The 18,962-nt window shown below is 45.1% G+C and overlaps 1 protein-coding gene across 3 annotated transcripts in view; it reads right to left on the bottom strand.

The window, feature by feature from the left end:
* Positions 1–18,962, bottom strand: part of CLK3 (CDC like kinase 3) — a 76,871-nt gene that overhangs the window by 12,994 nt on the left and 44,915 nt on the right. For all 3 annotated transcript variants that reach the window (XM_077264027.1, XM_077264028.1, XM_077264029.1), the window contains 5 exons: positions 18,104–18,198; positions 11,511–11,640; positions 7,510–7,592; positions 7,035–7,114; positions 12–102 (listed from right to left, as the gene is read on the bottom strand). In XM_077264027.1, coding sequence (XP_077120142.1) covers positions 12–102; positions 7,035–7,114; positions 7,510–7,592; positions 11,511–11,640; positions 18,104–18,198 — 479 coding nt within the window. The remainder of the gene's footprint in view (positions 1–11; positions 103–7,034; positions 7,115–7,509; positions 7,593–11,510; positions 11,641–18,103; positions 18,199–18,962) is intronic.

Genomic DNA, 18,962 nt, shown 5'->3' with positions numbered 1-18,962 from the left:
AAACTGCTTACCCTAAAAGGATGACAATTTTTATTGACATATCGACCATCTGCAGATGTCTCATCCCAGATTATTGATCCATTTTGGAAATATTTTTGTTTCCTTTCAAGAGAAAGCAAAAAGGTGAAGATACTTAGATTGAACATATTCTAGCACATCACTACGTAGTTTGGTATCAGTAATGTTTTTGCTTTAGCAATAATGGACGGCATTACATGCCACATTGTCAGCACCTCACATTTAATCTATGTAGGTATAATGAAGCAATCTGAGGATGTATTAAACAATAAATAAGGCAAAAAATGTAAGCATAGTATCTACAGTTGCAAATAATATTAAAATAAACCACATTGCAAATTAGGTTAATTAGCAAAACGTACACTTTATTTTGCTGTTTGTAATACACCAAATCAATCAAGAAAAACTTAAATAGCTTAAAAAGGTTGCCCACTTGAAGGACATCACCTTCTTGATCTAACATTTTGGCTCCGATAAAAAAAAAAAAAAAAAAACAGGATTTTTGGTTGCTTACCGTAAAATCTGTTTCTCGGAGCCTTCATTGGGGGACACAGGAACCATGGGTGTATGCTGCTGCCACTAGGAGGCTGACACTATGCAAATAAAAAAGTTAGCTCCTCCTCTGCAGTGTATACCCCACCGACAGGAAGTAGGATATTCAGTTAGTGAGAAAGCAGTAGGAGAAGCAACGGAAGAATAATATAATAGCAATAATAATCTTTATTTATATAGCGCCAACAAAATTTAAGCAGCGCTTTACAGTTTAACAGTTTAAAACACTCAGAGCGTTCAAAGAACGCAAACGATAACAGTATAACACAATAAACAGAGCTGTTCAACTTGGGAGGGAGCTGTGTCCCCCAATGAAGGCTCCGAGAAACAGATTTTACGGTAAGCAACCAAAAATCCTGTTTTCTCTATCGCCTCTCATTGGGGGACACAGGAACCATGGGACGTCCCAAAGCAGTCCCTGGGGTGGGAACAGCAGAAAAACTCCATTCAGGTCGGAGGAATCACCACTGCCGTCTGCAAGATCCTTCCGCCTAGGCTGGCAACTGCTGAAGCACAGGTATGGAGCTTATAACCTTTGGCAACACCAGGTTGCCGCATAACGAAGATGTAGGGCGGATGCCCCATGGTGTACCGCCCAGGAGGCGCCCACTGCCCGGGGCAGAGTGAGTCTTAACACCAGGAGGAGTCACTCTGTTCTTGACCCGGTGAGCCTCCAGAAAGGCAGGTCTGATCCAGAGAAGAATCGTAACCTTGAAGGCCGGCAGGATTCTTGGCGTACCGTCTGGAATGACAGAAGGACAGTCCGTCTTCCTAAAGAAGGCGGGCCTAGACAAATAGATCCTCACCGCCCTGACCAGGTCTAGCCTGTTCAGCGAACGCCCCAGAGAATCAATCGGAGCAGGACAAAGGCGGAAAGGACGATCTTATTCAAGTAAAAGGAGGACACCACCCTGGGAAGAAAAGGCGACGAAGGCCGTAAAACTACCCTATCCTGGTGAATAACCAAGAAATGGGGCGACAGGAGAGAGCCACCAACTCCGAGACGCGTGGAGATGGCCACCAGAAACGCCACCTTGCAGGACAGGACAGTGAGGCTCATGGGGAGGCTCAAGGAGGGAACTCCACTGAGCCTCCAGACAAATTGAAGTCCCAGGGATCCACGGAGTGCGGTACGGGAGAGCCGCATGCGCCACTTGAAGAAAAGATCTGATCTGAGAACGGGACGGATATAAATCTTCGTACTGTGATAGCCAGTAGCTAAGGACTTCTGAAAGGGACTTCAGAAAGAGTGGAAAGGGTTGCTATCTGACCCTTCAGAGAACTAAGGGCAAGGCCAGCATCAAGTCCCACCTAGAGAAAACAGCCAAAATGGAAGGTTTCAACAGCAAAGCTGTTAACTTGAGCCACCAAGAACTCTGCGGCAGATGAACGATCTCAGCGAACCAGAACTTTCTGGGCCAATCTGGTGCGGTCAGAATGACCGGCACCCCCTCCGTATTGATATTCAACCGCCTGGGAAGAAAGGGAAGGGATGAACAGAAAGGGAAATACAAATTGCGACCCAGGAATGGTCAAAGTATCGGTATCCACAACAAGAGGATCGCGGACTTGGTGGAACCTTCCTAAGTAGCTGGATTGCCAGGAGATCCGTGTTCGGAGTTCCTCATCAAAGGCAAAAGACCTCCTGTGTCGATCGGTGGAGAGGACTCTTGCTCCGACCAACGCCCCCTTCAAAGACGGATGGCGAGAAAAACGCACCCCAGCCAGGAAGGCTGGTGACCGTCGTCACCACCTGCCTTGGGAGGACCGAACCTGGGGAATGAGAGGGGATGACAGCCACCAGTTGAGAGGCTATTGGAATCGGACGGAAAGTCGGATCGGAGGATCTAGAGACAGTACAGACGTGTCCCACTGAGGAAGGATGGTCTGCTGAAGAGGACTCAAGTGAAACAGCGCAAAAGAGAACGCTTACGGAGCTGTCACCATGCATCACAGGACCGTCATAGCTGAACGGAAGGAAGACAGCCGAGGGCCCTGCAGAGAGCGAACTCCGTATGGAGAATTGCCCGCTTCTCAAGAAGAAAAACCCCGGCGGAGTCGAACAACATGCCTAAGAGGACGAGACGCTGACTCGGAACAAGACAACACTTTGTTCTGTTGGCCAGCCACCAGAAACGGGACAGGGAGTCGAGGACGATGGTCAGACTCTCCTGGGCCTGAGAGAGGGGCAGAGGCTTGATGAGGATGACTTCAAGGTATGGAATGAGCACTAGGCCCCTGATCCTCAAGGAAAATCAGGACATGGAGCAAGGCATTTTGGATATCCATGGAGCACAGGAATTCCTGTGGGTCCATGGAAGCCAGGACTGAACAGAGGAACTTCATCCTGAAATGCCGCAGGCGGAACCCTCTGTTCACTAACTTCAGAGACAGAGTGGGTCAAACTGCACCGCTCTTCTACGGCACTACAAGCAGGTTTGAATAGAAACCTGTGAAGCATACCTGCCGTGGGACGGAAACAATAACCGTCCGAACAAAGAAGGAAGATAATGGACGCGAAGAAACCTGGGATCAGAGGAGGATTTTTAAAGGGCAGGATTCGAAGAAGCGATTCCGGGTCGCGAAGTGAACCCCATCTTGTATCCAGAGGATACCACCTCACTGATCTAAGCGTCCTCCATCGAAGCCAGTCCAAACATCCCTGAAAAAGGCAGGAGATGCCCGCCAAAACTGGAAGAAACGTTGAGCCATTAGCACGAGTTATGCCGAGGAAGATCTGCCAGGTCTAGACTTGGTGGACTAACCATGGGAGTTGCGGGAATGCCGGGAAGGAGTAGGCTTAAAGGAAGCCTTTTTTCTAGCCAAATGAGATCGCAGTCTGTGTTAGCTAGAGGAAACTTCCGACGCCGCAAAACAGCGAAAGGACAAAGGGAACTCGTGCCTCCCGTGGCGTCATTAATAATTTGTTCCAGCATGTGGCCAAAGAAACAGGCCCCTTGGAAGGGGAGGTTGGTAAGGGACTTCTTGAAGACAAGTCCGCCTGCTGTGTGTAGAGCCCAATATTCAGTCGGATGGCCACCATATTGCTGGACGCATGAGATGCACAAGCCGCGCATCTAGGGAGGCAGATACCAAATATTTCCCTGCACAGGAAATCTGGTCCGACAGGTCAGCTAGCTCCCCCGGAGGAGCTGCAGCCGGGGTGCTCTTACAAGGCTGTTTGGTCCATCTATCTATGGACCTTGAGACCCAGGTAGAGGCAATGGCCGAAGCACAAAGTAGAAGCAGCCGTTTCAAAGGCTGATTTATCCAGCGATTCAATAATTGTATCCTTGGAACCCCTGCCAAGTTGTAGACAGACTGGGAACTGACGAGTCCAGAATTGCCCGCTTCCTGCCAAGGAATCAGTCCAGTTCGCAATGAGCTCAGGGGAAAAGGAATATAGGCTGCCGAGACGCTTCCCTGTCTGAAAGCATCTGGTATGGCTCGCATTACCCCTGGCAAGTACCGCCACAAATTCAGTGTGTGGGGCCAAGACCTTAACAATAAGGTTGTGTACCTGTAAGTGAAACTAAGTCTGAAACTTCCTCTGCAAACATGACCGAGGAAGCCCATCTCTCTCTCGAGAGGGAGGAGGATCAGAAAGAGGGATCCCACCGGTCCAGACTGGAGGGCAAGATGGAGCGGGAAATAAAGGTGTCAGACGTCCATGGGGCTGATGGTAGACGTCCTCGTCTCCTCCAACCGACAGGCTCTGGAGGGCGAGTGGGTGGGGAATGGAGCTGGGACCGAACTTCTAAGCACGCTTGTGTGCTAGGATCATGGTCCTGCTGTCGGATCTATGAGGATACGGGTGAGGACATGCCGAACTCATAGTCCATAATGTGAGATTACAGGTGTGACTGTTCACCCTGTATCCCTTGCTCTGTATCTCATGTGGCCTGGTTTGAACAAGTCTGGACGGAGAAAACCTGTGACCCACTAGCAACTGCGGCCAGGCACGGACACCAAGGACGTGACAACCTGGTAAAGTCGGCCCCAGACTGAGACAGAAGGAAAAGCCCACCCGGGGATAGGGGTCTCAGTCTCACGCGGGGTAAGGACTCCTGGACAGGGAGTCGCTGCAGCTGACAAGAGGAAGCAGGAGGACAGGGATGCTCTCCTTACAGGATTAGGCCTGGGAGCAGACCCACTAAATGTGCCCGAAGGTTAGGGGAACAGGAGAGGGGAGTAATATGCTGCACAGCAGAGCTACTCACAGTAATGGCAGAGTCCTGTAGACTGCTCCCGGCTGTAGTTGCGACCGGCATCATGGCACAGGTCCAGGGCACCAGCGATGAGAAGGATGCAGGGGACCCGCTGGAGCGTGTGCTGGGGAAAAAAGGGCCCGGCTGCAGTCTGGATGAACCGCAGATGGTGACCGCTGAAAAAGGGCTCCTGGAACGTGTGCCCTGCTGCAAAGTGACGCCAAGCAGCGGCGTAGAAGTCATGGGCCCGGGAGCACCAAGATGGCGCCTGTGGGCGGGGAGTAAAGAGATTGTCAGGCGGGAGAAAGCCCGCCTGATGAAAGCGGAAGTGGATGGAGCGCGGCACCGGAAGTAGGCCCGGGTAGAAGCCGGGGCCTAAATTTGAGGCCGGTGGCCACCGGAAAGGGCCGCAGCGGTGGGAGAAGCGCGGAACGCCGGGAAAAAAACGGCGCGGCCGCCGCGACAAGACGCACAGTGCGGCCACAAAGGAAAGCGTCGCAGCTACCTGTAAGGCCGCCGCGCTGGGACAGAAACAGTGCGGCCGCAGGGGGAAGCGGTGCGGCTGCCTGCACAGCCGCCGCGCCGGGACAAACACAGTGCGGCCATGGGGGAAGGAGCAGCGCGGTCGCCTGCAAGGCCACTGCGCCAGAGAACAGTGCGGCCGGCGAAGGAGCACGGCCGCCACGCGAACGGAGCGACAACCCCCCATGTGTCCCCGGGGGCCAATACACAATTGGAAGTAACGGGAAAACGCTGACCAGGCCAAGGCAGCCTGGAAAAAAATCCCAAGGGACCCCTAAACGACCACCCCGGAACTGAAGAGGGACTTAAAGACACTTTGAGGGTAGTGGTATGAAGGGATACTCACCTAAAACATCCCACGCCGTCCTTACTAACCTCAATCCGGGGAAAATATCAGACGTCCAGGGAGCTGTAATGGACGTCCTCGTCTCCTCCAACCGACAGGCTCTGGTGGGCGAGTGGGTGGGGGACGGAGCCAGGACCGGACTTCTAAGCACGCTTGTGTGCTAGGCTCTTGGTCCTGGAGAGGGATCTATGAGGATACGGGGTGGCAGTACACGCCGTACTCATAGTCCGTATGTGGGATTACAGGTGTGACTGTTCACCCTGTATCCCTCCGGAAAATCTGAAAAGGAACGACGCACATTGAGGTAGATAAGGGTCTAATGAAAGACCCGTGTCCACCTCCTACTGACACTAAGCTAAACTGGATATCCTACTTCCTGTCGGTGGGGTATACACTGCAGAGGAGGAGCTAACTTTTTTATTTGCATAGTGTCAGCCTCCTAGTGGCAGCAGCATACACCCATGGTTCCTGTGTCCCCCAATGAGAGGCGATAGAGAAAAGCTTATACTCACATCCCGTGCTGGTGCCGTTCCAGCGGTGTCTGCGTTCCTGGGACTCTTGTGCAGTTGTTATGACACATGACCCCAGGGCGCCCAATCAGCGCTGGCATCACTGTCCCCGCCTACATATGGATTGACCATGAAGAGGAAGCCCGGGTTGCAGCTGATCTCTCACTTCCGCTTCTTGTTCGACAGAAAACTGGGACAGTGATGCCAGAGCCGATTGGGTGCCGGGGTCACATGTCACAACAACCGCACTGGAGCCCCAGGGAGAACAAGTGCCGACACAACGTGAACAGTGCCGGCATGGGAGGGGATATAAGAATGTGGTATGTGAAGGTGTTGTCCAAGTAGTGGACACCTTTAATGAAGCATTCCAATGAAAATTTTTATTGGCTAAACCTGTGTAAATGTGTATCGAAAGTGCATTAATATAGACAGCACACAGTATTCCCCGTTTCTAGCACTGCTGCGGGTCACGTGTCGGCTATTCATTCCTCCAGAAAGCTGCTAGAGTCTGGCTATGCATCTCATTTGCAGCAGGTCATAACAGCCAGACGTTACTATATTAAGTACTAAGAAACTTGTCATGAAGGGGTTGAATAACTCGGAGGCTGCAATGGTCAGTAAAATTGGCATTTTGTGATAAATTTGTAGACACCCTATTTAATTGGTAATTGTATTGAGCTACAAAAATTGTTTTTGTTTCATTGGTTACTTTTAGTGGAATGCTACATGAAGTCAGCAGTTTGCTGTGTCTGGGAATGGTTTGGTTAGTTGCAAACAGCAAAAATGTACAAACGATGTGCTAATAAACTTAATTTACAATGGAGATTTATTCATTTTTTTATTGAAAGAGCACATTATTTAAGTTTACTGTCTACCTACTTTGTTTTGTATACCATGCGACGAGGTAATGGTCCAAGGACTTTCTCCATCATAACCAAGTGTTCTCGATTATCATGTGTCTAGTCAAAAAAAACAATAATGATGAGTCAAGTTATTATATGCATATATTTAGCTAGAGAAATATATAATTTGTAAAAGTGTGCACATACGTTGACACAAACATGTTTGCAAATCGGACTATCTAGGGCAGCTTTGTTTATGTGCAGGATGTGGAATGTAATAACTATAGTCACCACTTCAAACATTTAAATATGTACTTTTCAAGTTCTGGACCAATTAACTTCTGCTTTCACAAATCTGTTTTATTACATTACATTAGACATGCAGTATGTACATGTATATTATATGAAAATTACAGAGACTGGCATGTGATGATGTAAAGGTATGGTTGCTCACAGAGCCAAGGACCTGTAATTCTATAGTGTTTTCTAATGACACCAGACAGATAAATTACCTGGAAGAGCGTAGATCCAGTGTAAAACTCAAACAAGATGCACCCCAGGCTCCACACATCACAGGGCTGAGCCCAGCCTAGCTCTAAAGTAAAAGAAAAGCAACTTATAAAACACTACCCTAATACATGCCAACTGAATACACCATGGACAGTTAGGCTATGTGCACACGTTGCGGATTGGAGTGCAGAATTTTTCGCACAAAATCCGCATCTCCTGGCAGAAACCGCAGGTGTGTATTTGCCGCGGATTTTGTGTGGTTTTGATGCAGAATTAATGTGGATTTTGTGCGGTTTTTACCACTGCGAATTTCTATAATGGAAGGGTGCAGAAACATTGCAATTCCGCAAAAAAGTAGTGACATGCACTTCTTTTCAATCCGCAGTGGATTCAGTGTGGATTTTTCCGCACCATTAGCACAGCTTTTCTTTTTCCCTATTGATTTACATTGTACTGTAAATCACTGTGCGGAACTGCAGCGTTTCTGCGTGGAAAAATCAGATGCGGATCCGCACCAATTCCGCATCGTGTGTACACAACCTTAAGGTAACATAAGCTAAAACACTTATAGAATATAATTAAACACTTATCAATTACCTAATGGACGAATGGAAGAGTTCACTGCAGGAAATTACAGGCTAAGGCTATGCTCACATGTTCCATTTTTTGCATCATTTGTCTATACAAAATTTTAAGCTGCGTTTTACAGTACCAGCAAAGACAGATTTCAGAAATCTTATGCACACAGTTTTGTTTTGTTTTTATTCCTGGCTGATTTGGAAACTGTGCAAACTTTTAAGGAAGTTGCATCTTGATTTTTTGGGGGGCACTAAATTTTATCAGCATGCACAAGAAACCACAAAAAAGCAGCAAAACCTGCTTTTTGTAAGCAGCTTCTTTACTGCCAAGAGAGTAGGTTTTGCCTGCAGCAAAAACTCAACGTAGCTTCACAGTTATTGGATAAATTGGATAAGCGACAATACTTTATAAACAATGCACACATCTAACATGACAGACAAGCAAAAAACTTGCTGGCTATTGATAAATACAACAGTTTTATTCGTAAATTAATTCTACAGGTTACCTTATATCAAACCCAACAGCTATGTCCAGCTATCACCCAATATCGCTGCTCCCATTCGCTTCCAAACTCCTGGAGCAGCACGTCCACGCTGAACTTTCCTCCCACCTCTCATCTAACTTGCTCTTTGACAATCTACAATCTGGTTTCCGCTCCCATCACTCCACTGAGATAGCCCTGACCAAAATGACTAATGACCTACTTACAGCCAAAGCTAATGGACAATACTCTGTACTCCTCCTTCTAGACCTGTCCTCTGCTTTCGACACTGTTGACCACTGCCTCCTACTACAGATCCTCTCCTCGTTTGGCATCAAAGACCTCGCCCTATCCTGGATCTCCTCATACCTTTCCAGCTGCACATTCAGTGTCTCCCACTCCCACACTACCTCCTCATCCCACTCTCTGTTGGAGTCCCCCAAGGCTCTGTTCTAGGACCCCTACTCTTCTCAATCTATACACTTGGCCCTGGGACAACTCAAAGTCCCATAGATTCCAGTACCCCCTTTATGCTGATGACACTCAGATCTACCTCTCTGGCCCAGACATCACCTCTCTGCTGTCCAGAATCCCAGAGTGTCTATCAGCCATATCCTCCTTCTCCTTTTGCTTCCTCAAACTCAATGTGGACAAGTCTGAACTCATCATCTTTCCTCCATCTCACAGTTCTTCCTTACCTGACCTATCTATCGCAATTAACGACATCACGCTTTCCTCCGTACCGGAAGTCCGCTGCCTCAGAGTAACCCTTGACTCCGCCCTGTGCTTCAAACCGCACATCCAAGCTCTTTCCACCTCCTGTCGCCTCCAGCTCAAAAATATTTCCAGAATCCATCCTATCCTCAACCCTCAATCTACTAAAATGCTTGTGCATGCCCTCATCATCTTCCACCTTGACTACTGCAACATCCTTTGCTGTAGTCTCCCTGCTAACAACCTCACACCTTTCCAGTTCATTCTTAACTCTGCTGCCCGACTAATCCATCTCTCTCCTCGCTACTTCTCCGCTTCTCCCCTGTGCAAAGCTCTTCACTGGCTCCCATTCCCTCAGTGTATCCAGTTCAAATTACTAATACTGACCTACAAAGCCATCCATAACCTGTCTCCTCCATATATCTCTAAACTAATCTTCCCTCACGTAATCTCCGGTCCTCCCAAGACCTCTTTCTCTCCTTCACATTTATTCGCTCCTCACCCAACCACCTGCAAGACTTCTCCCGAATATCTCCCATCCTCTGGAATTCTTTGCCCCAACATGTCCGACTATCAACCACATTTGGATCCTTCAGACGGAACCTGAAAACCCACCTCACCACTACTGGAGCTACCACCGCCCCGCCAACCTACTGTCTCCTTCCCCAGCATCCTGTAGAATGTAAGCCCACAAGGGCAGGGTCATCTCCCCTCTGTATCAGTCTGTGATTGTTAGTTTACTGTAAGTGATATCTGTAATTTGTATGCAACCCCTTCTCATGTAATAATAATCAAAATCCATTTAACCCCTTCACCCCCGGAGCTTTTTCCGTTTTTCCATTTTCGTTTTTCGCTACCCTCCTTCCCAGAGCCATAACTTTTTTATTTTTCCGTCAATTTGGCCATGTGAGGGCTTATTTTTTGCGGGACGAGTTGTACTTTTGAACGACATCATTGGTTTTAGCATGTCGTGTACTAGAAAACGGGAAAAAAATTCCAAGTGCAGTGAAATTGCAAAAAAAGTGCAATCCCACACTTGTTTTTTGCTTGCCTATTTTGCTAGGTTCACTAAATGCTAAAACTGACCTGCCATTATGATTCTCCAGGTCACTACGAGTTTATAGACACCTAACATGACTAGGTTATTTTTCACCTAAGTGGTGAAAAAAAATTCCAAACTTTGCAAAAAACAAAACAAAACAAAATTGCGCCATTTTCCGATACTCGTAGCGTCTCCATTTTTCGTGATCTGGGGTCAGGTGAGGGCTTATTTTTTGCGTGCCGAGCTGGCGTTTTTAATGATAGCATTTTAGTGTAGATACGTTCTTTTGATCGCCCGTTATTGCATTTTAATGCAATGTCGTGGCGACCAAAAAAACGTAAATCTGGCGTTTCGAATTTTTTTCTCATTACGCCATTTAGCGATCAGGTTAATGCTTTTTTTTTATTGATAGATCGGGCGATTCTGAACGCGGCGATACCAAATATGTGTAGGTTGGGGGTTTTTTTTATTGATTTATTTTGATTGGGGCGAAAGGGGGGTGATTTAAACTTTTATATTTTTTTTATTTTTTTCACATTTTTAAAAACTTTTTTTTTTTACTTTTGCCATGCTTCTATAGCCTCCATGGGAGGCTAGAAGCAGGCACAACGCGATCGGCTCTGCTATGCAGCAGTGATCATAAGATCGCTGCTACACAGCAGATTTGCAGGTGTGCTGTGAGCGCCGACCACAGGGGGGCGCTCACAGCCACCGGCAATCAGTAACCATAGAGGTCTCAAGGACCTCTATGGTTACCTTCCTGACACATCGCCGACCCCCGATCATGTGACGGGGGTCGGCGATGCGCTCATATCCGGCCGCACGGCCGGATGCGGTAGTTAAATGCCGCTGTCTGAGTTTGACAGCGGCATTTAACTAGTTAATAGCGGCGGGTGATCGCGATTTCACCCGCCGCTATTGCGCGCACATGTCAGCTGTAAAAAACAGCTGACATGTCGCGACTTTGATGTGCGCTCACCGCCGGAGCGCACATCAAAGCGGGGGTCCCGACATGTGACGTACTATACCGTCACATGTCGGGAAGGGGTTAAACTAGCTCAGGAGACAATCTATAGAAATCCATTGCAGAGCAGTGAGTAAACACGAAATCTAGACAATCATGGAATTGACTACTGTCCTGAAACATTAAGTTCTTTATCAAAATAAAATAAAAAAATAAACCTCACCCAAAATAACCTCTGGAGGGCGATAATGGCGTGTGGCAACAACCGTGCTATGATATTCATGGTCAAAAGTAGCACTACCAAAATCTACAACCCGGATGCTGGAATTTTTTACACATTTTTCTTCACAGTTCTGTTAAAGAGAAATAAAGATTTGATAGCTGTGTTAATTTATATATACAATATTTCCTTTAGCATTATGCTAAGTTTGCATAACTATCACATAGTTGATGCACACATTTTTTAAATTGGTATATACCGTCAACATATTAAAATCACATTATAAACAGTTTAAAAAATAAATTAACCCCTTTACTCCCAAGGATGGTTTGCATGTTAATGACATGGTGATCTATGCGAGATAAATCTGAGGCATCTTTTTTTAGGGATGGGTCTATTTTAGGGATTGGTCTTTTAATAGGTTTTAATATTACTTAAATCCGGTATATATTTATGCGTATTAATTGGTGTCTTTTTGTTTTGTTCCTTAAGATTATTCACTTTGTTTCATTTCGTGGTCCTAGGATTTGGTGGCTGCATCAGTGATTTTTGAAGAGGCTCCTTTTTTTTTTAATATATATATATTAACCTATTTAAAGTGCTCAATGGGACCGTATTATGAAATACAAGGGCCATCTGTATGTTGGAAATCATATGCACAGAAGAGCTATGTGGATGTGCTTCTATTCTATTCTGAGGTCATGATGGGAGTGGGCTCCGCATTGTATTTTATATTTTCTATTTGAATATGTGTCTATTTTTAGCATTAGTCATGTATATTTGATATATTGTCACTTTTAATAACTTTGTATTGTATTTATTATACATGTTTTTTATTATGAGAATTGCACAATATGAACATATATTGTGCACCATCCAGGTGTCGTTTATACAAGTATGCACAGTTAGGTTTTTGCCTTATCTATCATGGACACTTTAATTGCACAGCGCCTATTGAGCAATGGGGATTTGTATGTCCCATTAATAATATAGCCATTATATGGATACTTTTGTATTGCACTGTGCCTATAGAATAATGGGGATTTATGTGTATGTTCCATTAACAATATAGCCATTTTAACCAAGTCTCTCTTTCATCACTCTGTAATAATTAAAATACATTAATTCAATCAATTTTCGTGCACTGCTTCTTTTCACCGATACATAATTGCACCTTTCATAGCTATATTCTCTCACTATAGATAGTATTTTTCTTTTCCTTCCTCTCTTTCAGCTCAGCACCAGCATATTTTCATATCAGGCACCCTACCGATAGTGCGCATGCACTGTCTGTCGCGTCACCATGGATTTCCAAGGGCGCTCTATTCTGGGTTCTTGCACGCTACCGTGCGCGGCCCAGGGAGCGCAGATCCGGAAATGCCTTATCATGGATGATGACGATGACCGCATGCGGTCGGCGGCTGTGACATACTCACCTGCTCCTGGCGAGGTCTCTGACAGCTTCTTCCAGCGCTGGGCGGTCACATGGTACCGCTCATTGCAGTAATGAATATGGACCCGCCCCCACTCCCATAGGCGTGGAGCCGCATATTCATTACTGTAATGAGCAGTAACGGTGACCGCTCAATGCTCGAAGAAGCTGTCAGCGCCCGGAGATGCAGGGACCGCACCAGGAGCAGGCAAGTATAATGGGGAGCACTGCGGATATTCACCTTTCCTCATTCCGGGTGCCGCTCCGTCTTCTGCGTCCTCTGCAGTGACGCTCAGGTCAGAGGGCACGATGACGTGGTTAGTCCGCGCCCTCTGCCTGAACGTTAGTGCAGAGGACGCGGAAGACACAGCGGAGCTGGAACGAGGACCTGTCAATATTGCAAGTGCCGGGGGCCTGAGCAACGAGAGGTGAGTGTCTTTTTTTTTTTTTAATCGCAGCAACAGCATATGGAGCAAATATCTCTATGGAGCATCTTACGGGGCCATATTCAACGTTTGTGCAGCACCATATGGGGCAAATATCTTTATGGAGCCATAATCAGCATTTGTGCAGCATTATATGGGGCAAATATCTCTATGGAGCATCTTATGGGGCCATAATCGTTTGTGCAGCACTATGGGGCCATAATCGTTTGTGCAGCACTATGGGGCAAATATCTTTATGGAGCATCTTATGAGGCCATAATCAACATTTGTGCAGCATTATATTGGGCAAGTGTCTCTATGGAGCATCTTATGGGGCCCTTATTAACCTTTATGCAGTACTGTATGGGACAAATGTGTCTATGGAGCATCTTATGGGGCCATTATTAGCCTTTGTGCAGCATTATTTGGGCCATATTTTAATATGGAGCATCTTATGGGGCCCATCATGAACTGTATGGAGCATTATATGGGGCTCCTGATTCAATATGGATATTCAAAAACACAACCTACTGATGATATCTCAATTAACTTTACTTTTATTGTTACCTATTTTTATTTTTGAAATTTACCAGTAGTAGTTTTCCCAGTTTTTTTGTGGCAAAATTAGGGGGAGGGGGGTCAGCTTATACTCGAGTATATACGGTACATTTATTTGTGGAAAAAAAGGAAATTTGGCAAAAATTATCAAAATTTCGCAATTTTCAAACTTACTTTTTATGTCCTTAAAGGTAAGGTACCGCGTTTGTAGATCATTAATAAATCACTGTAATGTAGCATAACATGCTGCTATAACCAAGTTTTAAATGCATGTGACACAGATTTCGTGTGTTATATGTGTTTAAAGAAGGAACTGGGGCTGACATCTTGGTTTCACAGCAGTTCACAACACTAGCAGTGTCATTTTACAGCACCCCATGGACATAGGAGATAATAGACCGGCGCTGACCCTATCTTTAACATTGGAGAGGTGTTAGCAGTGAGCTGGGCACGCCTCTGTGGGCTGCACAACTCACTGCTGTAGGTGTGACTAGCTGCCATTTTATTATAGCCCAGTGCTCTCTGCCCAGCTCCACTTACTCTCTATCACAGGAGCTCCATTCACTCCATTAAGCTGCATTCCCAGCCTGCAGAGAGAGATGACACCTGACACCTCTCTCAGCCATACAATGTATCTCTCCCCTCCCTCCACAATGCCTGGCCATTCACTGCAGACCTGGAGCTCCTTCTTATTACTGAGGGATGAGTCACAGACAGCTCTGCACAGACAATGCTGCTCCATACACACCACATAAACTAACTGTGCTTCTGATGCAGTAACTGCTGGTGATAGGAGATCACAGGGCAGTCACACACAAAATGGCTCTGCCCTGTGATGCTGCTCTTCATTCTGCCCCAGGGATATTAGACCACCCAAAAGGGGAGGGAAATGCTGATGTCAGCAGTTACTGACCCAATTTTCCAGCTAACAGTAAAGCTGGTAAGTCTCACTATAGCTGCTTGAGGTCTAAAACGGAAAATGCTCCCCTTAGTGGTCAATATATATATTTGTAAGAAAATATATAATATTTTTCATATAGAAATGTTTGCAAACATTGCATTAGTACATTTTATTTACTATTTTAAGCTTAATTTCACAAAAAAACAAACAACAAGAAAACTGGTGGCACCTTCCCTTTAAATCAGAGAGATGTGTCACACAAAATAGTTAATAAATAACAATTCCCACATGTCTGCTTTACATCAGCACAATTTTGGAAACAATTTTTTTTGTTAGTTATAACATTATAACAAGTTATAAGGGTTAAAAATTGACCAGCAATTTCTCATTTTTACAACAAAATTTGTAAAACCATATTTTTTAAGGGACCACCTCACACTTGAAGTGACTTTGAGGGGCCTATATGACAGAAAATACCCAAAAGTGACACCATTCTATAAACTGCACCCCTCAAGGTACTCAAAACCACATTCAAGAAGCTTATTCACCAACCCTAACCTCAAAACACCCCTAACCCTAATCCCAACCCTAACCACACCTTAACCCCAACACACCCCTAACCCCAACCCAAATTCCAACCCAAACCCCAATTCCAACCCAAACCCCAATTCCAACCCAAACCCCAATTCCAACCCAAACCCCAATTCCAACCCAAACCCCAATTCCAACCCAAACCCCAATTCCAACCCAAACCTCAATTCCAACCCAAACCTCAATTCCAACCCAAACCTCAATTCCAACCCAAACCTCAATTCCAACCCAAACCTCAATTCCAACCCAAACCTCAATTCCAACCCAAACCTCAATTCCAACCCAAACCTCAATTCCAACCCAAACCTCAATTCCAACCCAAATTCCAACCCAAGCCCCAATTCCAAACCAAGCCCCAATTCCAACCCAAACCCTAATTCCAACCCAAAACCCCAATTCCAACCCAAACCCCAATTCCAACCCAAACCCTAATTCCAACCCAAATCCTAATTCCATCCTTAACCCTAATCCCAACACTAACCCTAACTTTAGCCCCAACCCTAACCCTAATGGGAAAATGGAATTATTTTTTTTTATTTTATTATTTTTCCCTAACTAAGGGGTGCTAAAGGGGGGTTTGATTTACCATTTATAGTGGGTTTTTATGTTTGGCAGCTGTCACACACTAAAAGACGCTTTTTATTGCAAAAAATAGTTTTTGCATCACCACATTTTGAGAGCTAAATTTATCCATATTTTGGCCCACAGTCATGTGAGGTCTTGTGTTTTGCGGGACGAGTTGACGTTTTTATTGGCACCATTTTCGGGCACATGACATTTTTTTGATCGCTTTTTATTCCAATTTTTGGGAGGCAGAATGAACAAAAACCAGCAATTCAGGAATTTCTTTTGGGGGGTGTTTATACCATTCCACGTGTGGTAAAATTGATAAAGCAGTTTTATTCTTCGGGTCAGTACGATGACAGCGATACCTCATTTATATCATTTTTTAGGTTTTGGTGCTTTTATACAATAAAAACTAATTTATAGAAAAAAAAATTATTCTGAGCGGTATAACTTATTTTTCTGCCGATAGAGCTGTATGGCGGCTTTTTTGCGGGACAAGATGACGTTTTCAGCTGTACGATTTTATTTACATCCGTCTTTTTGATCATGTTTTTTGCACTTTTTGTTTGGCGGTATGATAAAGCATTTATTTTTGCCTTTTTACGTGTTCACTGAAGGGGTTAACTAGTGGGACATTTTATAGAGCGGGTTGTTATGGACGCAGCGACACCAAATGTGTACTTTTGTTTGTTTTCTTACATAAATAAATGGATTTATTGGAAAAATATTTATTTTTGTTTTGCCTTTATTTGGGGATTTTTTTTAAAAAAATACATTTTTACACTTTTTTTTTTTAAACTTTATAACATTGTCCCAAGTTGGGACATCACTATATCATGTCAGATCGCTGCTCTGACACTTTGCATAGCACAGTGTCAGATCAGCAATCTGACAGGCTGTGTAGGCTTGCCGATGCCTGTTCTAAGCAGGCGCTGACAAGCCACCTCACTGAATAGCAATGAGCCCTCATTCAGACATGTTAACAGAATAATAAAAAGCTATAGGACAAAAGAAAAAAAAAATCTGGGGTCCTTAAAAGGACTAAATAAATGTATTTTGATTGTGGCATAACTTTTTTTTTAAACCACTTGGATCTTGTTTGGAAGGGAGTTAATTTTTTTTTCCCCTGATCATCCAGGGGAATTCGTAATGTGATCATTCTTAAATGCTTTGGAATACCAAATCAACATTGCCTATCAGTGTAAACCTGACATGCAAACTTTCTAGGCCTAATGGGCATATAGCCATGGGTAGGCCTAAGAGCCTGTTTAGGCTCAGGACTGCCTGGACAACCAGCAGCAACCTACATTTGTGTCTGGGTAGGAGCGCCAGCCCTCAGCATCTAAAACATTAGTCAATCAACCATGTCCTCTCCCAGTGATTGCATGGGCACATGAACCCATGTAATGACCGTGAAGTAAAAGGGTGTCTGTCTAAGTGAAGAAACTACCTCAGCACCCTAATGAACCCTTATCAAGCTACAATACGGCATTAGTACGCCATCCACTACCGCCGTATTGGCTTACTTAAAAGCAAAATGAGGGATGATGTGTTGTCTGTGGGAACAATTTAACAGAGTGTTAAAAAGTAATGCTAACCCACACTGCACGAAAACCCCTATACACTGCAGTCAGTGATCAATCCCACAGAAAAAGACCAGCTCTTCTGACCTTCATTTAATCTAATTGACCAACTTTAGGGTACTGTCACACAGTGGCACTTTGGTCGCTACAACGGCACGATCCGTGACGTTCCAGCGATATAGTTACGATATCGCTGTGTCTGACACGCTACTGATATCAGGGACCCTGCTGAGAATCGTACGTCGTTTAAAGATCGTTTGAAACTTTATTTCGTCGTCTAGTGTCCCGCTGTGGCGGCATGATCGCAGCGTGTAACAAAGGTGTGCACGATATTCCCAATGTCCCGTATGACTTCTACATCGCAACTACGTCATGAAATTATCGCTCCAGCGCCGTGCATTGCAAAGTGTGACCGCAGTCTACGACGCTGGAGCGATAATCAAGCGACGCTGCAAAGTCACGGATCGTGCCGTCGGAGCGATCAAAGTGCCACTGTGTGACAGTATCCTTAGCCCCCACAGGAAATTATTTAAACTCACCTTTGCTCCATTGTAGGAAGAGGTAAAATCAGAATTTACAAAGAGAATATTCTCAGGCTTTAAATCTGTGTGTGTCAGCTTGTTCTCGTGCAGGACTGAAAAATTAAAAGATGTAAAACTAAGTGTTCAATGTCAAACATGCAAGTTAGCTATGAATTTGCATTTTAGGGTACATTTCAGTAAATGTTAGCACCGTACAATATTGAACTATAGAGACAACACACAAGAAGAGAAAGAATAAGTTGAAAGGGGATAAAGAATAACACACTTTTAAAATACATGACATTACAAAATCAGATAATTTCCCACTGCATGAAGAGATGCAGGTTTTACTTTGATTTTACAATTTTTACCAGTGAGCAGAACATTTCAGAATTTTCTCTTACTAGAGAGATCAACTAAAAAGGAGCAGATTTCTATGCGGCATCAGAATGCCAAAGTGGAAACTTGGCTAGATTTGGCGCATTATTGATTCAATTGTCCATCTCCAATCTGCACATGCGCCGCCTCTGGCGGACATTTTCACAGCAGTGAAAAGGATGGGAAGTTCGGGGACTTTGGAATTTTCTGAAAGCCTGCCACAGCCGAACACCCCCTCCTCCCAGCCCGGGGCCAGCAGCATCGTCCTTCGTCAAAGAAAACCTTGTACCGTATCCTTAATGTGAGTGTAAATAAGATTGGATAAGATTGGGACAAGCAGTATACAGGAGCTCAATTGTTTGGGGAGTGCTTCAAAAAGAAAGTTGGTGTGAACAGGGGCCATTAAAACTCCTCTATTTCACCCCAATTGCTTAAGGGTTTGGAGGAACAATAGCAATAGGTGTATTTAGTTGACACTGCAAGAACCTCTTGTGATTAC

Source organism: Ranitomeya variabilis, chromosome 5 (assembly GCF_051348905.1).
Source record: "Ranitomeya variabilis isolate aRanVar5 chromosome 5, aRanVar5.hap1, whole genome shotgun sequence".
Classification (NCBI taxonomy): domain Eukaryota; kingdom Metazoa; phylum Chordata; class Amphibia; order Anura; family Dendrobatidae; genus Ranitomeya; species Ranitomeya variabilis.
Note: the sequence above shows the minus strand (reverse complement) of the source record. Positions and strands in the feature narration are given on the sequence as shown.